This window comes from Lasiodiplodia theobromae, assembly GCF_012971845.1.
Source record: "Lasiodiplodia theobromae strain AM2As chromosome Unknown scaffold_41, whole genome shotgun sequence".
Lineage (NCBI taxonomy): Eukaryota > Fungi > Ascomycota > Dothideomycetes > Botryosphaeriales > Botryosphaeriaceae > Lasiodiplodia > Lasiodiplodia theobromae.
The window spans coordinates 15,796-31,075 of record NW_023336521.1 but is presented as its reverse complement, the minus strand read 5'-3'; the positions used below and the strand labels follow the sequence as shown (position 1 = coordinate 31,075).

At 55.9% G+C, this 15,280-nt stretch overlaps 8 protein-coding genes across 8 annotated transcripts; 4 read left to right on the top strand and 4 right to left on the bottom strand.

Annotated features, from left to right (window-relative positions):
- Nucleotides 1-71: 71 nt before the first annotated feature.
- On the top strand, nt 72-1,662 carry LTHEOB_10720 (Dynactin subunit 2 protein; the record flags this gene model as incomplete). The annotated part of the gene is made up of 3 exons (XM_035507397.1): nt 72-110; nt 172-231; nt 292-1,662. The coding sequence occupies 3 exons, from the start codon at nt 72-74 to the stop codon at nt 1,660-1,662; spliced, it is 1,470 nt and encodes a 489-aa protein (XP_035367075.1).
- Nucleotides 1,663-2,093: 431 nt separating this feature from the next.
- On the bottom strand, nt 2,094-3,690 carry LTHEOB_10719 (uncharacterized protein; the record flags this gene model as incomplete). Its single annotated transcript, XM_035507395.1, has 3 exons — nt 2,094-2,303; nt 2,365-3,338; nt 3,390-3,690. The coding sequence occupies 3 exons, from the start codon at nt 3,688-3,690 to the stop codon at nt 2,094-2,096; spliced, it is 1,485 nt and encodes a 494-aa protein (XP_035367074.1).
- Nucleotides 3,691-3,875: 185 nt separating this feature from the next.
- Nucleotides 3,876-5,294, top strand: LTHEOB_10718 (Cysteine synthase 2; the record flags this gene model as incomplete). The annotated part of the gene is made up of 3 exons (XM_035507394.1): nt 3,876-5,022; nt 5,073-5,142; nt 5,195-5,294. 3 exons carry the CDS (start codon nt 3,876-3,878, stop codon nt 5,292-5,294), a joined length of 1,317 nt encoding a protein of 438 aa, XP_035367073.1.
- Nucleotides 5,295-6,794: 1,500 nt separating this feature from the next.
- On the bottom strand, nt 6,795-8,115 carry LTHEOB_10717 (Pal1 cell morphology; the record flags this gene model as incomplete). Its single annotated transcript, XM_035507393.1, has 3 exons — nt 6,795-7,118; nt 7,169-8,029; nt 8,086-8,115. The coding sequence occupies 3 exons, from the start codon at nt 8,113-8,115 to the stop codon at nt 6,795-6,797; spliced, it is 1,215 nt and encodes a 404-aa protein (XP_035367072.1).
- A 302-nt stretch (nt 8,116-8,417) lies between these two features.
- LTHEOB_10716 (U6 snrna phosphodiesterase) lies at nt 8,418-9,571 on the top strand (the record flags this gene model as incomplete). The annotated part of the gene is made up of 2 exons (XM_035507392.1): nt 8,418-8,670; nt 8,796-9,571. 2 exons carry the CDS (start codon nt 8,418-8,420, stop codon nt 9,569-9,571), a joined length of 1,029 nt encoding a protein of 342 aa, XP_035367071.1.
- A 1,013-nt stretch (nt 9,572-10,584) lies between these two features.
- Nucleotides 10,585-11,660, bottom strand: LTHEOB_10715 (3-oxo-5-alpha-steroid 4-dehydrogenase; the record flags this gene model as incomplete). The annotated part of the gene is made up of 2 exons (XM_035507391.1): nt 10,585-11,266; nt 11,311-11,660. The coding sequence occupies 2 exons, from the start codon at nt 11,658-11,660 to the stop codon at nt 10,585-10,587; spliced, it is 1,032 nt and encodes a 343-aa protein (XP_035367070.1).
- Nucleotides 11,661-12,266: 606 nt separating this feature from the next.
- LTHEOB_10714 (uncharacterized protein) lies at nt 12,267-13,333 on the top strand (the record flags this gene model as incomplete). Its single annotated transcript, XM_035507390.1, has 4 exons — nt 12,267-12,320; nt 12,376-12,473; nt 12,528-12,705; nt 12,761-13,333. 4 exons carry the CDS (start codon nt 12,267-12,269, stop codon nt 13,331-13,333), a joined length of 903 nt encoding a protein of 300 aa, XP_035367069.1.
- A 911-nt stretch (nt 13,334-14,244) lies between these two features.
- LTHEOB_10713 (uncharacterized protein) lies at nt 14,245-15,102 on the bottom strand (the record flags this gene model as incomplete). Its single annotated transcript, XM_035507389.1, has 1 exon — nt 14,245-15,102. One exon carries the CDS (start codon nt 15,100-15,102, stop codon nt 14,245-14,247), a length of 858 nt encoding a protein of 285 aa, XP_035367068.1.
- Nucleotides 15,103-15,280: the final 178 nt, after the last annotated feature.

Here is a 15,280-nt window from a genome sequence, read left to right as displayed (position 1 = left end):
CCGTGCCGACCACCACGAGCTCCGCGTCACGCCCACCGCAAAGCCCACCAACGCAGGCCCTGCGCTCCACCATGGCCCAAAACCGCAAGTACGAGAACTTGCCCGACCTCGTATGCCACCTTCCTGGCCATTGCTTCATCTCAAATAAAAACTAACAATCCTTCTCTCCAGGACCGCGATGCACCAGACATCTACGAGACGCCCGAGCTAACGGAGGACACCACGTTGCCGGTACGCACCTTCTACACACCTTTAGTCCATGGCTATCGGATCTAACGTACCAACTGGCAGAGCTCCACCGCCCGCTCCCCCTCGCAAGCATCCTCCTACGACGAATCCGACGATGGGCTTTCCAACATTGACCGCCGCCATCTCGAGCCCGGCGACGCGCGCGCAATCTTCCAGCCCGCCCGCGTCGACGCCAAGGGGGTTGACTTCTCGGATCGGATACGCCGGCAACGTCGTTCGTATCGCACGGCGTCGAGGCGGCACCGGCGGGGTAGCCGCGGCAGCGACGACGAGTACGGCGATTTCAGCGACGAGGACGATGAGACGCTGGAGCGGAAGCTGGCGAGGCTAAGGCGGGAGGTTGAGGAAGTGAAGCAAGAGGTCGAGCTGCGAGAGCAGATGAAGAAAGAAGGCAGCGGGGTGACTGAAGGAGAAGAGGCCGAAGAGGGTGGGGAACAACCGGCCGCCACCGCTGGAGAGGAAGAAGATGAGGAGGATCCGGCGGAGGGCATTGCTAAGCTGAGCGAGATGCTGGATGCCGTATACGTGCAGCGCCAGGGCGGCGTCAAGGGTGCGGAGGCACAGTTTACGCGCACGCTGAAACGGTTCGCACGGCCGGCAGCGGATGCAACAACCACGATACCGCAGACGACAACCGGAATCACGGTCACGGCGGCATCAGAACAGGCCGCGCAAGCCCTGTCGCGTGCAGCCGACTTCGACGCCCGCCTTTCGCAGCTAGAGAAGGCGCTCGGCCTCAATGCCAACAACATGCCTGACATCGCCACGCACCCGCCCAAGAGCATCCTGCACAATCTCGACACGCTAGAGCGCCAACTTCAGACCATCTCTGAGGTTTCAACATCCTCCCTTGATGCCGCCAGCCGTCGCGTGCAGAAACTCACACAGGAGGCAGAGCGCCTTGACGAGCTTCGCCGGTCGGCGCGTGCCTCACAGGACGGCGTCTCATCCCCCGTCAGCGCGACGGGTTCGCGGCAGCGCAGCGACACTATCTCTGCGAGTGCCGTCGCAGCAGCTGCCGGTGTAGCCGCCGGTGCGGGAGGAGCGGCGGACGCTGGCCCACCACCCGAGATGATGGGCGCCTACATCGAGGACCCGGAGCGTGTAGCTAAGATCAACGCCCTATACGGCACACTCACGACCATCGAGAGTCTGTCACCGACGCTCCCGCTCGTGCTCGAGCGCCTGCGCACCCTGCGCCTTATCCACACCAGCGCCGGCACCGCCGCAGCCACCCTTGACGAGCTCGAGAAGCGTCAGGGTGAGCAAGCCGAGGAGATTCGCCAGTGGAGCGAGGCACTTACCAAGGTCGAGGAGAACCTCAAGCAAGGCGAGGGCACCCTACAGGACAACATCAAGACCGTTGGCGACTGGGTTAGGGATCTGGAGGCGAGGATCGCAAAGTTTGCCTGAAGGTGAAAAGGGGGAAAGCGGCTCCGTTGGTTGGGGTCTCTTCTCGTTTTGGATGTGAATTCGAAGTCATTCAAGGGGGGACAGCGTCTCCTATACTGTCGGTAGTCTAGGCTTCCTGGAGGGCTCGAGACTTCAGCTGCTTTCCCATGTGTAAACGATACCCACATATTGATCGGAACGACCGAGGAGTGGATGTGAGTTGGTGTGCCATCTTTCTGCTGAGGAATTCACGAATATACGCAGTACGAGAAGTCTTTTCATACTCTTTTTTTTTTTTCAGAGACAAAAACACTTGTGGAGAGCTCACTGGGGGCCTCTCGCTTTTGCAGTGCTTCATTATCATCATTGAAAGGTTATGATCAAACATTTGGCACATTGGGTGCATTGATCTTTGAGCTATGACGTCCCTCTCCGATTGTACAGCAAGAGAACTATACCGTCGTCATCACGCTGGCATTCTTGTACCAGCTCAGCAACGGATTTTCGCCGCTCCGCACCTGCGTATCCTCCACAAACGCCCACCTCTTCAAGAAATCCTCATGCGTCATAACCCGCGTCAGCTTACCGGTGATGGCGCGATATACATCTTCCATAACGCCAAAATCGGTGGGGAAAAGAATATCAAAGTAGCCTTGTTGTACCTGCAAGCGAGCATTATGTCAGACGTCGAGTATTCGGAAGTGATGGGGTTTGGTGACTTACCAGTGGTGTGCTCACAGGCACCATTTTCCGCTGGTACCTCGTTTGAACGACGGGCGCGTTGATGCCCTTGACAGTGTCGGGCAAGCTGTGGAAATCGCTGGTGACAAGCTTGTGTGCAGGGAAAAATTTGTGGAGGATGTCGAAAAACTGCATCAACCGCGTAGGAATAAACTCCGGGACCGTCAGGTTTGGCGCGAAGGGGAGTCTTGCGCGGGCGTTCCGGAGCCAGCGTGGTTGTTGCAATGGATGCCTGTATGGTTTAGTCACTGCGGCGTCTCGTACGCGAAGGAAGCGTGCGACGACGGGATCGATATCGCGGGTGTAGAATTCGTAGAAATCGCCGTTGTTGTCGATCAGGACGTTGCCTTGGAGCGCGGCTTCAGTGAATGGATCGTAGCGGAGGCAGTCATGAGCAAAGTTGTCGAAGACCTCAAGAGCAAGGAAGAAGCAGGGCGAGGAAACATAGGTGTTCCAGTCAAAGATGGAGCGGTTGATGACCTCAACCTTGTCTAGATGGCCACGGGCGGAGGCCGAACGCTTCAAATGGTGGACCTGCAAGGAGGCGAGGGAGGAAGAAATTTCGATGACACGGAACTTGGTGCGCTCGTAGACCTCGGGATATGCGTCGCGGATGTAGTCCAGAATGTTGATCATCAGGGTCCCGTTTCCGGCGCCCATCTCGTATATAAGCAGATCGTGGTAGGGATACTGCGACAGCTTGTAATTGGTGACGAGATATCTCGCAATGGACTCGCCGTAGTATGGACGGAACAGCTCGGTCGGAGTATGCCACAGCTGGCGGGTTTCGTCGTATTGCTTCTGGTCCAATTCATCTTCGAATTGCGTGTACCTCTCGCTCAGGATGCGGTAGAACTCGGGCTCGTCTTTGAGATTGCTGAAGATGAAGGGCTCGCCCGGATGGAAAATGACGACCTGTTTCGAAAAGTAGCCGTAGTGGGGGTTGTACAGGCTGTCTGCAAGGCCAATTAGCGCTGTGACGGTGGGCAATGCACGTTGGACGGTACCTTCGATGAAGTCTCGCATGAGCATCTTCACCCGCCGCGGCCTTTCCCTCCGGGACCGCAACGAGTCTGCGGTAACGGTTGGGTAGCGCTTGAACTCATCGCCGCGCTCTGCAGGGAGGATGTCTGTCCGCTGCTGCCATCTGCTCCCTGGGCCGGCGTTGACCTGGCCAGCGTCCTCTCTGCTGGACGCCAGGCCGCGACGCTGGGTGCGTGCGAGCGAGGCGGCGGGCGCACGCAGGCATTGGCTCGCGCGGTGCGAGAACAGTTGGCGGAACAGCTGGGCGACGACGGGCGAGTCCATGGCTGGCGGGGGAGGGGACAAGGTCGAGGGCGACAAGCGGCCGCGTGCTGTCCAGCTCCGCGTCAAACGCGCGTGGCTAGTGCCGCCACGACCCACCAGCCACACGCTGCACGTCACTCCGAAACCGCTGCGGTCCGGATCCTGCGCAAACGAACTCGCACGGTAATGTGCATGTCGGCAAGAGCATGGACAGCCAGAACCACCGGGTCCACTGGTGGATTGGCGGCGCCTTCGTCGCCGGCGTCCTCCTGACACTGGGCTACAAAGATGTTTATCCCGACCTCGAGCGCCGCTACAGAGCTGCAAAGGAGCAGCAGAAGCCACGGCTCAGGCGCCTGGATCACAGGGCTTCCCTCTGGTCTCTCCGTACGGCCCACCAGGTCGAGCTCAAAGACAATACCATAAATCTTGACCCGTCCGACCCCATCGAAGACATCGCAGAGGGCATTGAAGGCTGCATCGGCAACACCCCGCTCATCAAGATCAAGTCCTTGTCTGAGGCTACTGGCTGCGAGATCCTGGCAAAGGCCGAGTTCCTCAATGGCGCCGGCAACAGCCCCAAGGACCGCGTCGCGCTAAGCATCATCAACATGGCCGAAGACGAGGGCCTCTTGACCCCAAACTCGGGAGACATGGTTTACGAAGGCACCGTCGGAAGCACTGGCATCTCGCTCGCAGCAATCTGCCGCGCACGGGGTTATCTCGCTCACATCTGCATGCCCGACGACGTTGCGCTGGAGAAGTCGGACCTCCTGCTGAGGCTGGGAGCCGAGGTGGAGCGTGTCCGTCCGGCTCCCATCGTCGACCAGAACCAGTTCGTCAACAAGGCTCGCGCGAGGGCTCTTGAGCACACCAACAACCCGAACAAGCCCGGCAGAGGTATCTTCGCCGACCAATTCGAGACAGATGCCAACTGGCGCGCCCACTATGAAGGCACTGGCCCGGAGATCTATGAGCAAACTGGCCGGAAGCTCGATGCCTTCGTCACCGGTGCTGGCACTGGTGGAACTATCTCCGGCGTGGCGCTTTTCCTGAAGCCCCGCCTCCCCAAGTTAAAGGTCGTGCTGGCAGATCCGCAAGGCAGTGGCCTCTTCAACAGGGTCAAATACGGCGTCATGTTTGACCCTAAAGAGAGAGAAGGCACTAGGAGAAGGCATCAAGTCGACACCATCGTTGAGGGCGTTGGCATTAACCGCGTGACACACAACTTCGAAGCGGGCCGAGCACTGGTCGACGACGCCATCCGGGTTACAGATGAGCAGGCCATGGCCATGGCTAGATGGTTGGTGGAGAAGGATGGAATCTTCATCGGAAGCAGCAGCGCGGTCAATTGTACGTCTTCCCCTCAACACTATCTTTGTACAAAACTTACAGGCTATTAGGCGTGGCCGTGACAAAGCTCGCTTTACAAATGGGCCCCGGCCACAGACTGTGCACCCTTTTGTGCGACAGGTATGATCTGAGCGGTTTTTCATCAGGAACTATTGCGCTAACAACTGGGCAGCGGTACGAGACATCTAAGCAAGTTCTGGGCCAAGGCGGGTGCGGTCGGCAACGAGGAGGGACTGAGCATTCAGAGCGTATTGAATGCAGTTCCTAAATGATCTCTGTGAATACAAGGGGATAAACGCGTCTGTCGCTACCTCCAGATAGGTCTTCCCGATGAATCTCAGACTCACTGTAGAAATCAATTGTGCAGACAGCTTCTTAGTTGATCTCAGACAGCAGATGAATGAGTGTTCGAGAAACTCTACAATTACCAGTTTTCTGGCGAAATGATATCATGAATTCCGCTCTGATAAGGTTCCAAGTCCTAGTTCAGTCCGCTTCATCTCACTCCAGCCCCATTCCGTTTGCGAAATATCCAGGCCAATCGCCACAGGCAAAGAGAGATGCACGCGGGCCCCTCAATGTGAATCTCCCGCCCGAAGAACATGTTGTGCTACACTTCTTGCAGGAGTTTGGGAGGAGCTTGCGGACGGTAGCCTCAAACATACGAGCGCGGACTTCAACTACGTCATACAGCTATCATTCAACAACGTCGACAGTCGTCTCGCATTCCAGCAACCCTTCTGATGAATTCTCATTTTATGTTGGGACTCCCCTTTTCTCGATGCCTCACTCAACTACTGAGACTTGGGGCACAGAAGGCTTAGGACACTTCGGCCTTTTACCTTTAACACTTCCGATTTTTCCCTTGACCCACGACTGGTGAGCCTTCGCTAATATTTATTTGCCTTCGATGTGGATTGTTTGAATCAGCGCCCAGCAGCTTCGACGACTATCCGTGTCAACGATAGCAACCTGAAATCGACAACCTAAGCCACAACTCAAGGTGGTGACATCAGCACCATCTCACTTCCCCAAGCCTTTCAATTCTAGTATTTCCGAAACAAGCAACAATCTAGTAGACAACAGCGCGTCTCGGTGTATTAGGACTGGGATCGTCATTCACTTAAGGTGTGTAGACTTTAAAATCGGAAAAGGATGGGAACGTGGGCAGACAACAACTACTACTGTCTAAATATCTTCTAATTCAGTGCATTTCAGTTTGTAATAGTTTCCGTGACCTTAAAAAGATCACAGCCCGTCGATGTGATAAACCGTGTATTCCTCTTCTCTACGATATCTCACAGCCTATGTTCTGCGCTGCGTTAACAGGAGGTTAACCTCGTAGTCGCTAGCAAATATAGATGCACAAGATGAAAAATAGTGCGGTGTGTTATTAAGCAGTCGAGAACTTTTTAACCAGCAATTCCTTGCCTCAAGCTTTGGTGCCAATGAATTTTCTTGCTGATTACGATCCCCATAAAGCGTCCTGATGTCTCGTCTGGCATCAAGTCTTGTCGGACACACCGTGACACACTCAACATGAAATCAAGCCGGAAACCAACTTTCCATAGCACAGCAATGCCTGTATTCCAATTTATATCCCGCGGCGATCTTTCTAGTCCGTGATTACCCGCTGTCTAATATACCGTCGTCATGAGTAGTCGTGATGTATTGATACAAATTCCCGTGGCTTTCTTGGCCATACGCTTTCTTAGCCATATCCTACAAAACAAACAAGAGTGACAAAACCGGAAAATAGTTTTGTGATGAGCTTAGTCAGCTCTCTCCTTGTGCTTCCGACGGATGCTTCCGAGTCTCTTCTTCAAACCGTCGGTCATTTTGTGGCCAGTAGAGCGGCTGCGAGACACGCCGCTGTCGGGAGTCAACCAGTCGTTGAAGCGTTGCTCGCCTACATAACCGGTGCCATCGGGATCGGGGTAGGGGCCATTGTACTGAGGACCGACATCTGACTTGTTGCGAGGACGTGAGGTCATTTCAATGCCGTCGGCCTTTCCGCTGATCTTGTGTCTTTTCATAGCTTCGTCGATGGAGTAACTAGGCTCGCCTTTGCCCTTGATGTCATTGGGGTGATAGGTCTGTGAAATGTCAATGAGAGTGGTTGGGTTACAGCAAGTAATGGACTTACAATACCAGGCCAGCGCCTGTAGTTACCACCATTGAAGATCATCATGTCATCTCCCTCCTCATAGTCGTACCTTCGACCAAAACGATCGGTCATGCCAGGCGGAACGACAGCAACGCCATCGAGCGGATGGTGTCTCTCCACGGCATTCTTCACATTCTCTTCAGGCGTTGCCTTGATTGCCTCAGCGTTGGAGTCCTGCAAGGCAGCAAGCGGGCTGGTATCCCAGGAAGTGTTGCGTGCCAACAGTGCAGCGTCGTACGGGCCCTCGTGGTGGTACTTGCCGTTGATGGAGTCCAAACGATCGATCGTGTCCGGTCCCGGGAGGTGACGTTTGTTGAGATGGGGGGAGCGGCGGGCGAGCTTCTCCTCGCGCTTCAACTGGTCTAGTGGATGGACAGACTTGTCACCAGGGTAACGTTCCCGCAGCGAGCTGCTGCGACGGGGCCTACCTTGAACCTCTGCCTTTCTAGGCGAAGAGCTTGGGTGGCTTCCGTGGCTGCCGCTGCGGCGGGACCGTGGTGACGAGTTGTACGACGCAAACGCCTCCTCACGGTGCTGGAAACTCGAGCGACGTGGGCTGGCAGACGATGGGGGCGTGGGGTAACCACTGCCGCTGATGCGGTGGCTGGAGGCGCGGCTTCCGTCCTTGGAGCCGACCGAAGACTTGCGGAAGGGGTTGGTAGAGGCGCCAGTGGATTGCCGGCTCTGCAGAGAAGCTCCCTTGGGCGGTGAGTAGGGCGGAGGCGGCGGCAGGCTGGTGCTAGACGGTTGCGGGCCAAAAGTTGAGCGGAAATGGGTTCCTGGGCCGGTCTCGTCGCTGGGATCAGGCGCAATCAGAGGGTCGATGAGGTACTGCTGAGCCTAAGCGAGAGTGAGTAGTGCTGTTGTCACGCGGGATTTCGGCTGCGGGAGCTTACGGCTTTGGCGTCCGCTTTGTTTGGTTCCATTTTGGCGGGTATTGAGCTCGTAATTAAGGAATTGTTTGCAGAGACGAGCGAAAAGCAGAGGGGCGGAGAGTGGAGAGAGAGGGGAGGAGAAGCTGCGGGCTTGCGGTGCATTTGACTGCTGATTTGTTCGACAGCAGCAGGCACCGCCCAGAAGGGTACGCGTACTGCGGCAAGGCCCTGCGTCATTGGGGTGACGTCGCTAAGTGTCGATCGCCGCCCGACTCCGGCAGCACCGTTCCGCCGCGGCTCAAGACCCTCTGTCCCTCCCAACGTCCATCATTGCGCGGTCCAGACTCGACGCCATGCCGCTTGTCGCCTACTCCGATTCCGAGTCGGAGGCTGAGCAGGATGCTCTGCCGCCCGCCAAACGACCCAAGCGCTCCGCCAACTGCCGCAGCCCTCCGGAATCCCTGCCGCCGCTGCCCCAGGCCTTCCTCGACCTCTATGCAACCAACGCCCGGCAGAGCACACACGACGATCCCGCCCTGCACGGCGGCCGGAAGCGCGCCATCCCGCACATGGACGGCCATTGGCCTTCGCACGTCTACCTAGAGTGTAAGTTACGCCCGTTGCACGCCAAGAACATCGCCATGACATCAGGCCACTATCTTTGGCTATTTTTGCAGCCCGGCCAATCTCGTATCAATGATATCTCCCCGGCTAACTGAAGGCGCCTCGAGGGCACCCAAATGCTGCAGAATCTCGTACGCTCCAGTCGCTTCTCTCCGCCGTGGAACGAGCCCTCGCGCTCTACTTCCACACCTCTGCGAGCAATGACGCGACGGGCGTTCCCCAGCTGCAAACCGTGCACAGCTCGCTCCTGACGCCCCTGTCCACGCCCGCACCGCTGCACGTGTCACTTTCGCGGACTCTGCCGCTGCCGACGGACTCACGCGCCCCGTTTCTGGATGCACTGGCTACGAATCTCCGCCGCAGCAGCACCCGCCCCTTCGATGCACGCTTCGACGGCTTGAAATGGGTGCCTAACTTCGACCGTTCGCGCTGGTTTTTGGTGCTAGGCATGCGCCGCCCGCCGAACGATGAATTGAACCGTCTGCTACTGGCGGCTAACCAGGCCGCAAAGAGGTTCGGCTATCCAGAGCTTTATGCTGAGGACCAGCAGCATGGGGAGGGCGTGGATATGACCGGTGGCTGGGGAGCTCCTACTGCCACTGAGGACCACAAAGCAGACGAAGAAGACGCGAAAGGCTTTGTTAACAAAAAGGATGATCGTTCCAATACCTTCCACGTCAGTCTCGCGTGGAGCCTTGAGCCGCCTCCTGCTGAGCTCCGAGAGCTGTCAGGAGTGGAAGAGATATCCTACCTGATGAAGCAAGATGTTTCGCAGATGAGCGTCAGATTCGACGTCGTCAAAGTGAAAGTCGGTAATGCCATCCACGCATTCGATATCGCCCCCAAGCGCAAAGAGGAGAAGGGCATCTTAGGTCTGGCTTAAACCCTGGCCGGGGAGTTCTTACCAACGTTTGCAAGTAAGGTTTCAGATATACACTCCCCAGTATTGCCGACGCCGCTACCACCACAAGAATGGAATCAAGGACTAGGGAAAAAATCTCAAATTTGTCAAAAAGTGATTTCCCGGCTTATCCGCCGATCTGCAGATGGCCCCTCCCACCTCCGCCAACCGAGAAGCCCACTTTTCCTGGCCCCGCCCCATACGTCACTCCCTTTCCGGGGTTGGAGAAGGATTGGCGATAATGATGAAAAAAGTCTTGTAGAACAGGATATATTTATTTATCATCTTGCTCGCATGCGCTGCTCTTTGATTTCTTAAATTGTATTCCACTAATTAACAGAGTGTTTTCCGCAGCTACTATAATGTATGCGGGCGAAGTCATGTGGATCATTGTCTTGCAGCTCTCATTTTTGCGTAGCGCTATGGGTCACAATGAGTCTGAGTGGGATATTTGGATCACTGTCATGTCTCTCAGAAGGGCCTTCTGTCTGACATTCGCTACGAGAGTGAGGCCACTGGAATCTTACAACAACGTCGTAAACAACTTGGATCTGCACCTGAAAAAAATGTGCCATAAGTCGAATAAGATTGTAGATATGAGTACCTATGATTAAGTGGACAAAGTTTGTCGCCTGGACGTTGTTCGACTTTTCCTCAAATAGGGTGGTCAAGAGTCGTCTGTTCTCTTGCCTTACCCTCTCCAGGTAGACTTCATTCATACATCAAAATGGCTGGCGCGAATCCAGAGCAATATATTATTATCCTGCGAACCTCGGATGAGTTGTATTAAATATTCTGGGGTGGACGGGGAAATTCGCCTTGATAAAACGCTGACCTTTTGGATTCAAGTCGCTACATAAAGCAGACATACTTTGAGGAGTATTAAAAGAATAGAAAGAGATTATTGGAAACTACCATGGTGATCAGTTCAACTCATACTTGCATAAATGTAACAATCAAATAACTCTCTCAGACCCAAAGTAGAGCCGGGTAGTTCAATTCCCATGCAATGCCTCTTCATCACTCCTCCTGGTGGTCCTTCCCTCATCGACCTCATCGACGTCCGACTCCTGACCGCCGCCCGGATTTTTGACATCCGAGTGCTTAGCTGGGTCGAAGACGTATATGGGGAATTCCAAGAAAACGGTACGCTTCAGAAATGTCGGCATCCTCTCATACAGGGTCGGGGGGAAGGGAAGCAGGATGCTAGTGCGGTTCAAATAGCGCGAGTACTCGTCCCAACGATGGCCTTTCTCATAATGCTTCTTCGCACCCGGGCGCTCCTGAAGCGTCAATCCGGAGACGAACATCAACAAGGTAGTCAAAAAGACGGGCCCGAGGATTGAGGCATAGAGAGCACGGCGGGCACCGCCGTGTACATAACCGTAGGCGGCGGGAGCAACGGCAATGGTGAAGATGGAGAACTGGATGGTGATTTCGCCGAAGTAGTTGGGATGTCGGGTCCAGCGGAAGAAGCCGACGTCGCAGATGGGCTCACGGCCGTGACGTGCTTTAAAGCGGTACTTTTGAACGTCTGAGATTGATTCGATGGTGAAGCCGATGGCAAACATAATCACGCCAGCAATGTCGCAAGCTGTACCGAAATCGGGCTGGGGGAAGCGCGTGACGTTGGGCGAATTGAGAAGAGTGACGGGCAGGGAGACGGACCAGACCCAGCTGAGAGATGTTAGTGATGTCTGCGAGGCTTGAGGATGACTTACAGCATCTGGAAAATCCAGAAGCCCAAGAAGGGGAAAAATTTGTCGCGCTTATCGTCGAAGCGGTCGTCTTTGCCGGTCTTCAGGATGCGGAACAGCAGGAAGGCGGAAAGGCGAGCTCCCCAGGCCATGATGAAGACGGAGCAGACGATCTGGCGAGCATGGTCACGGTCTTGGCTAAAGGCGAGGGTGATGATGGCGAGAAGGACAAAGTTGGAGCCGCCGGCGAAGTCGGTCAACTTGTCGAACTTGAGAGAGTAGGCTATGGAAAAGAAAAAGAGCTGGTAGGCGACGGTGATGAGGAAAGTAATGGCGAGATAGTAGTCGTCCAAGACGTGGACGGCGGCGGCCATGGTGGTGTTTTTGTTCGTGCGTTTCAGGGCTCGGGAAGCCGGTTTATATGCAGGGCTCAGCATGCAGCGACATGACGCTGTCAAAGAGACGAAAGAAGAAGTTAGATTCTGGCTGGGCATCGGGATCGCGGTCCGTGCGGATCGACGTCATGGGCCTCGACTCTTCACCTGCAGCATGGAAGGCACGCCAGAGTAGCCGCGCTGGTGACCGAGACCATGGTAGTCGCGAAGCCGCTGCATGCGCCCAGCCAGGGCCAGCGGCGGTGCTGAGACGCGTGCTGCTCTCGCATCGAGGTCCTCGACACGCAGCGTCGCAGCGATGAGACCGGCTCCTCGCTACAACCCCGGTCAGGCTCCCGCGACTGACGCCCAGGCCACTGCTTAGCATCCTGAGACCAACATGCTGCTGTGGTGGGGCTGTCCATGTCTACATGTTGCTGGCCTCCCTCTTGTTCCGTTTGCACTCCTCCTTTCCTCACGCCTTCGTTTCCGCCCTTTTGCTCAACGCCGCTCATTGCCCTCGATGCACTCGTGATTCTTTTCATTCTCTTCTGCCAGCTGGTCTGCTGTCGCTCGCTCAAGGGCTGGTCCCCTTTTTAATACACCATGAGGCGCTTGACCCAGGTCGTGGCGGCCCTTGCCGCTTTCGCCATGACATCTGTACGCATCTCCAGCCTCCGCGTCCAGCGCCCAGTCTGCTGACCGAAAGCAACAGGTTTCAGCACAACTTGGTCCGCTCGAAGCCGGCCCTCTGCGCAAGAAGCCGAGCTATGCTGTCGAGCTGCTTAGACGACACGGCGATAATGCAACAGTGTAAGCCTCAAACCACCACTCGCGCGAGAACGACACTGCTGATCCCGCCAACAGTCCTGCTGTCACTTCCCAGGCCCAGGAAGACGAGCCGACCTTCACCCTCACCCTCAACCAGACGGCAACCGAGACTATGTATGTCACCATGATGGCCACCGAGACCCAGACCGAGGTCCAAATAGAAACCCTGACCGAGACTGTCACCGAAACCATGAAGGAGCAGCTCACCACCACCGTGACTACCTCCCCACGCCCTCCGAAATATAAACGAAGCTAATCGCCCCATCTAGGTCACCGTTGCCGCAACCTTCGAGAAGACCGTTACAGTGGCTGCCACCTTCGAGAAAACCATCACCGTCTCCGCTTCGAACGACTGCCAGACACCTCCCGCAACCACCTCTGCTACTGCCGCAGCCTCCTCCTCTGCCGCTGCCGCAAGCACTTCCTCTGCCGCTGACACAACCACTTCCTCTGCCGCTGCCGCAAGCACTTCCTCCGCCGCTGCCGCAAGCACCACCCCGCTCTCCTTCGCCCTCGGCTCCTCCAACGGGCCTCCGCCGCCATCTGGCCCTCCGAACAGCAGCGCTAGCCCCAGCACCAGCACCAGCACCAGCAGCACAATCGCAGCCACCACCTCGCTCGCCATCACGAGCAGCACAGCCGCAACATCGACCGTCAGTTCTGGCAGCAGCGCACAAGCTCTGGCCGACAACCTGCCCACGCCTGCGGCCGCCCAGGGCGCAGGCGGAAACGACCCCTTCGACATCTCCACCGTGTCGTTACAGCAAACGGTAACAGTCGGGCTGGGTAAGAGGGGTGGAGCGAGGGGCACGCCGTCGGTGGAGAGGAGGTGGATTGGCTGATCGATTGTTTTCTTTCTTTCCCTTCTGGGGTACGGATAATGTAGGGACGCAGGTGGTTTTGTTTTTATCACGCAGCGAGCGAGCGAGTACTTCTACTTTGTTTTTGTCATTGAAGCGAGAATGGGTTAACAAGATTGAATTCAGTAAGAGCGTGCAAGCGCGCATCTGTACCCCTCCAAACCCCTCTGGCTGGGGGGTATTGCTTTTTTTTTTCTTCCACTGCAGTACATAAAACTAAAGATCAAAGCAACGATATCTGACGCTTGCTTTTGCCGGCTCTGAAACCTTGTGAAGATAGGAAGACACAGGCAGCAGATACTACACTTCTGAGTAGAGTCCATGACCCCAGTTCAATAGATGAGCCGAAACGAGAGCCGAGCAGCTGGTGCGGCATTTGGCGTTCATGCTCCTGAGTGATATTATCCTTTATTGAATCATAACTATTACGACTATAGTCTTATATCAAGGAGTTATTGTCACACTGGCCGGGAGGGCACGGTTGCCTCGCCTATCTGGGAGCAGTATGGTTCAATATTACCCTCAAAAAATCCTGTCGTAGCGCATTGCATCACCGTTTCGAGACATTACATACACACTAATAGAGGAGAAAACGGATGATTTGAGCCTTTATCCGCTTTAGTTGCTGGCGCAATTGCACATGTGTTGGGTCGGCGCCAGACAGCGGGTGAGCCCAACACCACAAATGCATCACCGGTTACAGGATTTGGATCTTGACAAACTTATATGAAATTGCTACTGATGATTCGTCTCTTCCCCGGAATCCTGCGTAGCATAAGAATTGCTAACCAAAAAAAAAAGAAAAAAAAAGGGCCCAGAAAGATGAAGTGGTAGCCACTGCGGGCCGTCATCACTTGTATTTCTGACCATCTATCTTAATCGTTTGGCCATATTCAGTCCATCTCGACATCGCCATCCAAGTCCCTCGACTTCACCCTCCTGAGAAAACCCCTGTCAAACTCCTCCACCTCATCCATGAGAGGACCGCGCCACTTCTCATACCTCAGGTCACCAATGAGCTCGATCTGCGGGGCAGGGTCGAAGCGGAGGACCTTACGATCCTTGTTGACTTGGAGGCGAGCCGACCAAATCTCGATGGGGTCTTCGATGAGGTCCACGAAGCTGTCGTCCGGTTCGAAGTGCGAGCTGCGGGTCGGGCGGAGGATCGACTTCATGTAGGAGTACTCGTGTACCTTGGCAGTTGACGAGAAGGCGACACACTTCTTCCGAGCAGGGGTGGCAGGCGATGGCGGGCGGCGGCCAGGAACCTTCAGGATTCCGCATCCGGTCATGAACGGCGGCAGAGCGGGGGGCGGTGGATCGCACATGGGCTTGGCTGGCGGCGATAGAGGCTCGGTACGCGTGCAGTACCGGGTGACGGGAAGGGGGACCAATTCCACGCGAGCCGGGCAAGACGCGAACAGGCGGGTGTTGACCTCGTCCATCACAGACCTGAAGAAGGACGCACCGGCATCAGCCACGAGAGGGAGGAAGAAGCTCACCAGTAATAGGCCAAAGGCCATGCAGACGAGGAAGAAGGAGGCGTGGGAGGGAGAGGAGAACGAGGGAGGACGGCGGGTGATGTGAGGAAGGTAGGTGCTCGAGGCGACAGCCAGAAGCAGGGGAAGGAACATGGTGAAAGGCGGCGCGAGGCAGCAGGGAGAAAGCGGAGATGTGGGCGTGGTGAGCGTATGCGTGTTCGAGAACGGGAGCGTAAGCTGCGGCTTCGAGAGCATAGGCAAGGTGACCATCTGGTACAAAGAGAGAAAAGGCGGAGAGGAGGGAAGATGCGCGGTGTTTATATAGGCAGTGACTACCTTGGTTGCTGTGGTGATGCAGTTACTGAGGTGAAGTGAGTGTGCACGGGAACAGGCCGTAGATTCTGGAAGGCGCCACGACCGCTGCATGAGGGCAGGCAGTCTGTAGTAC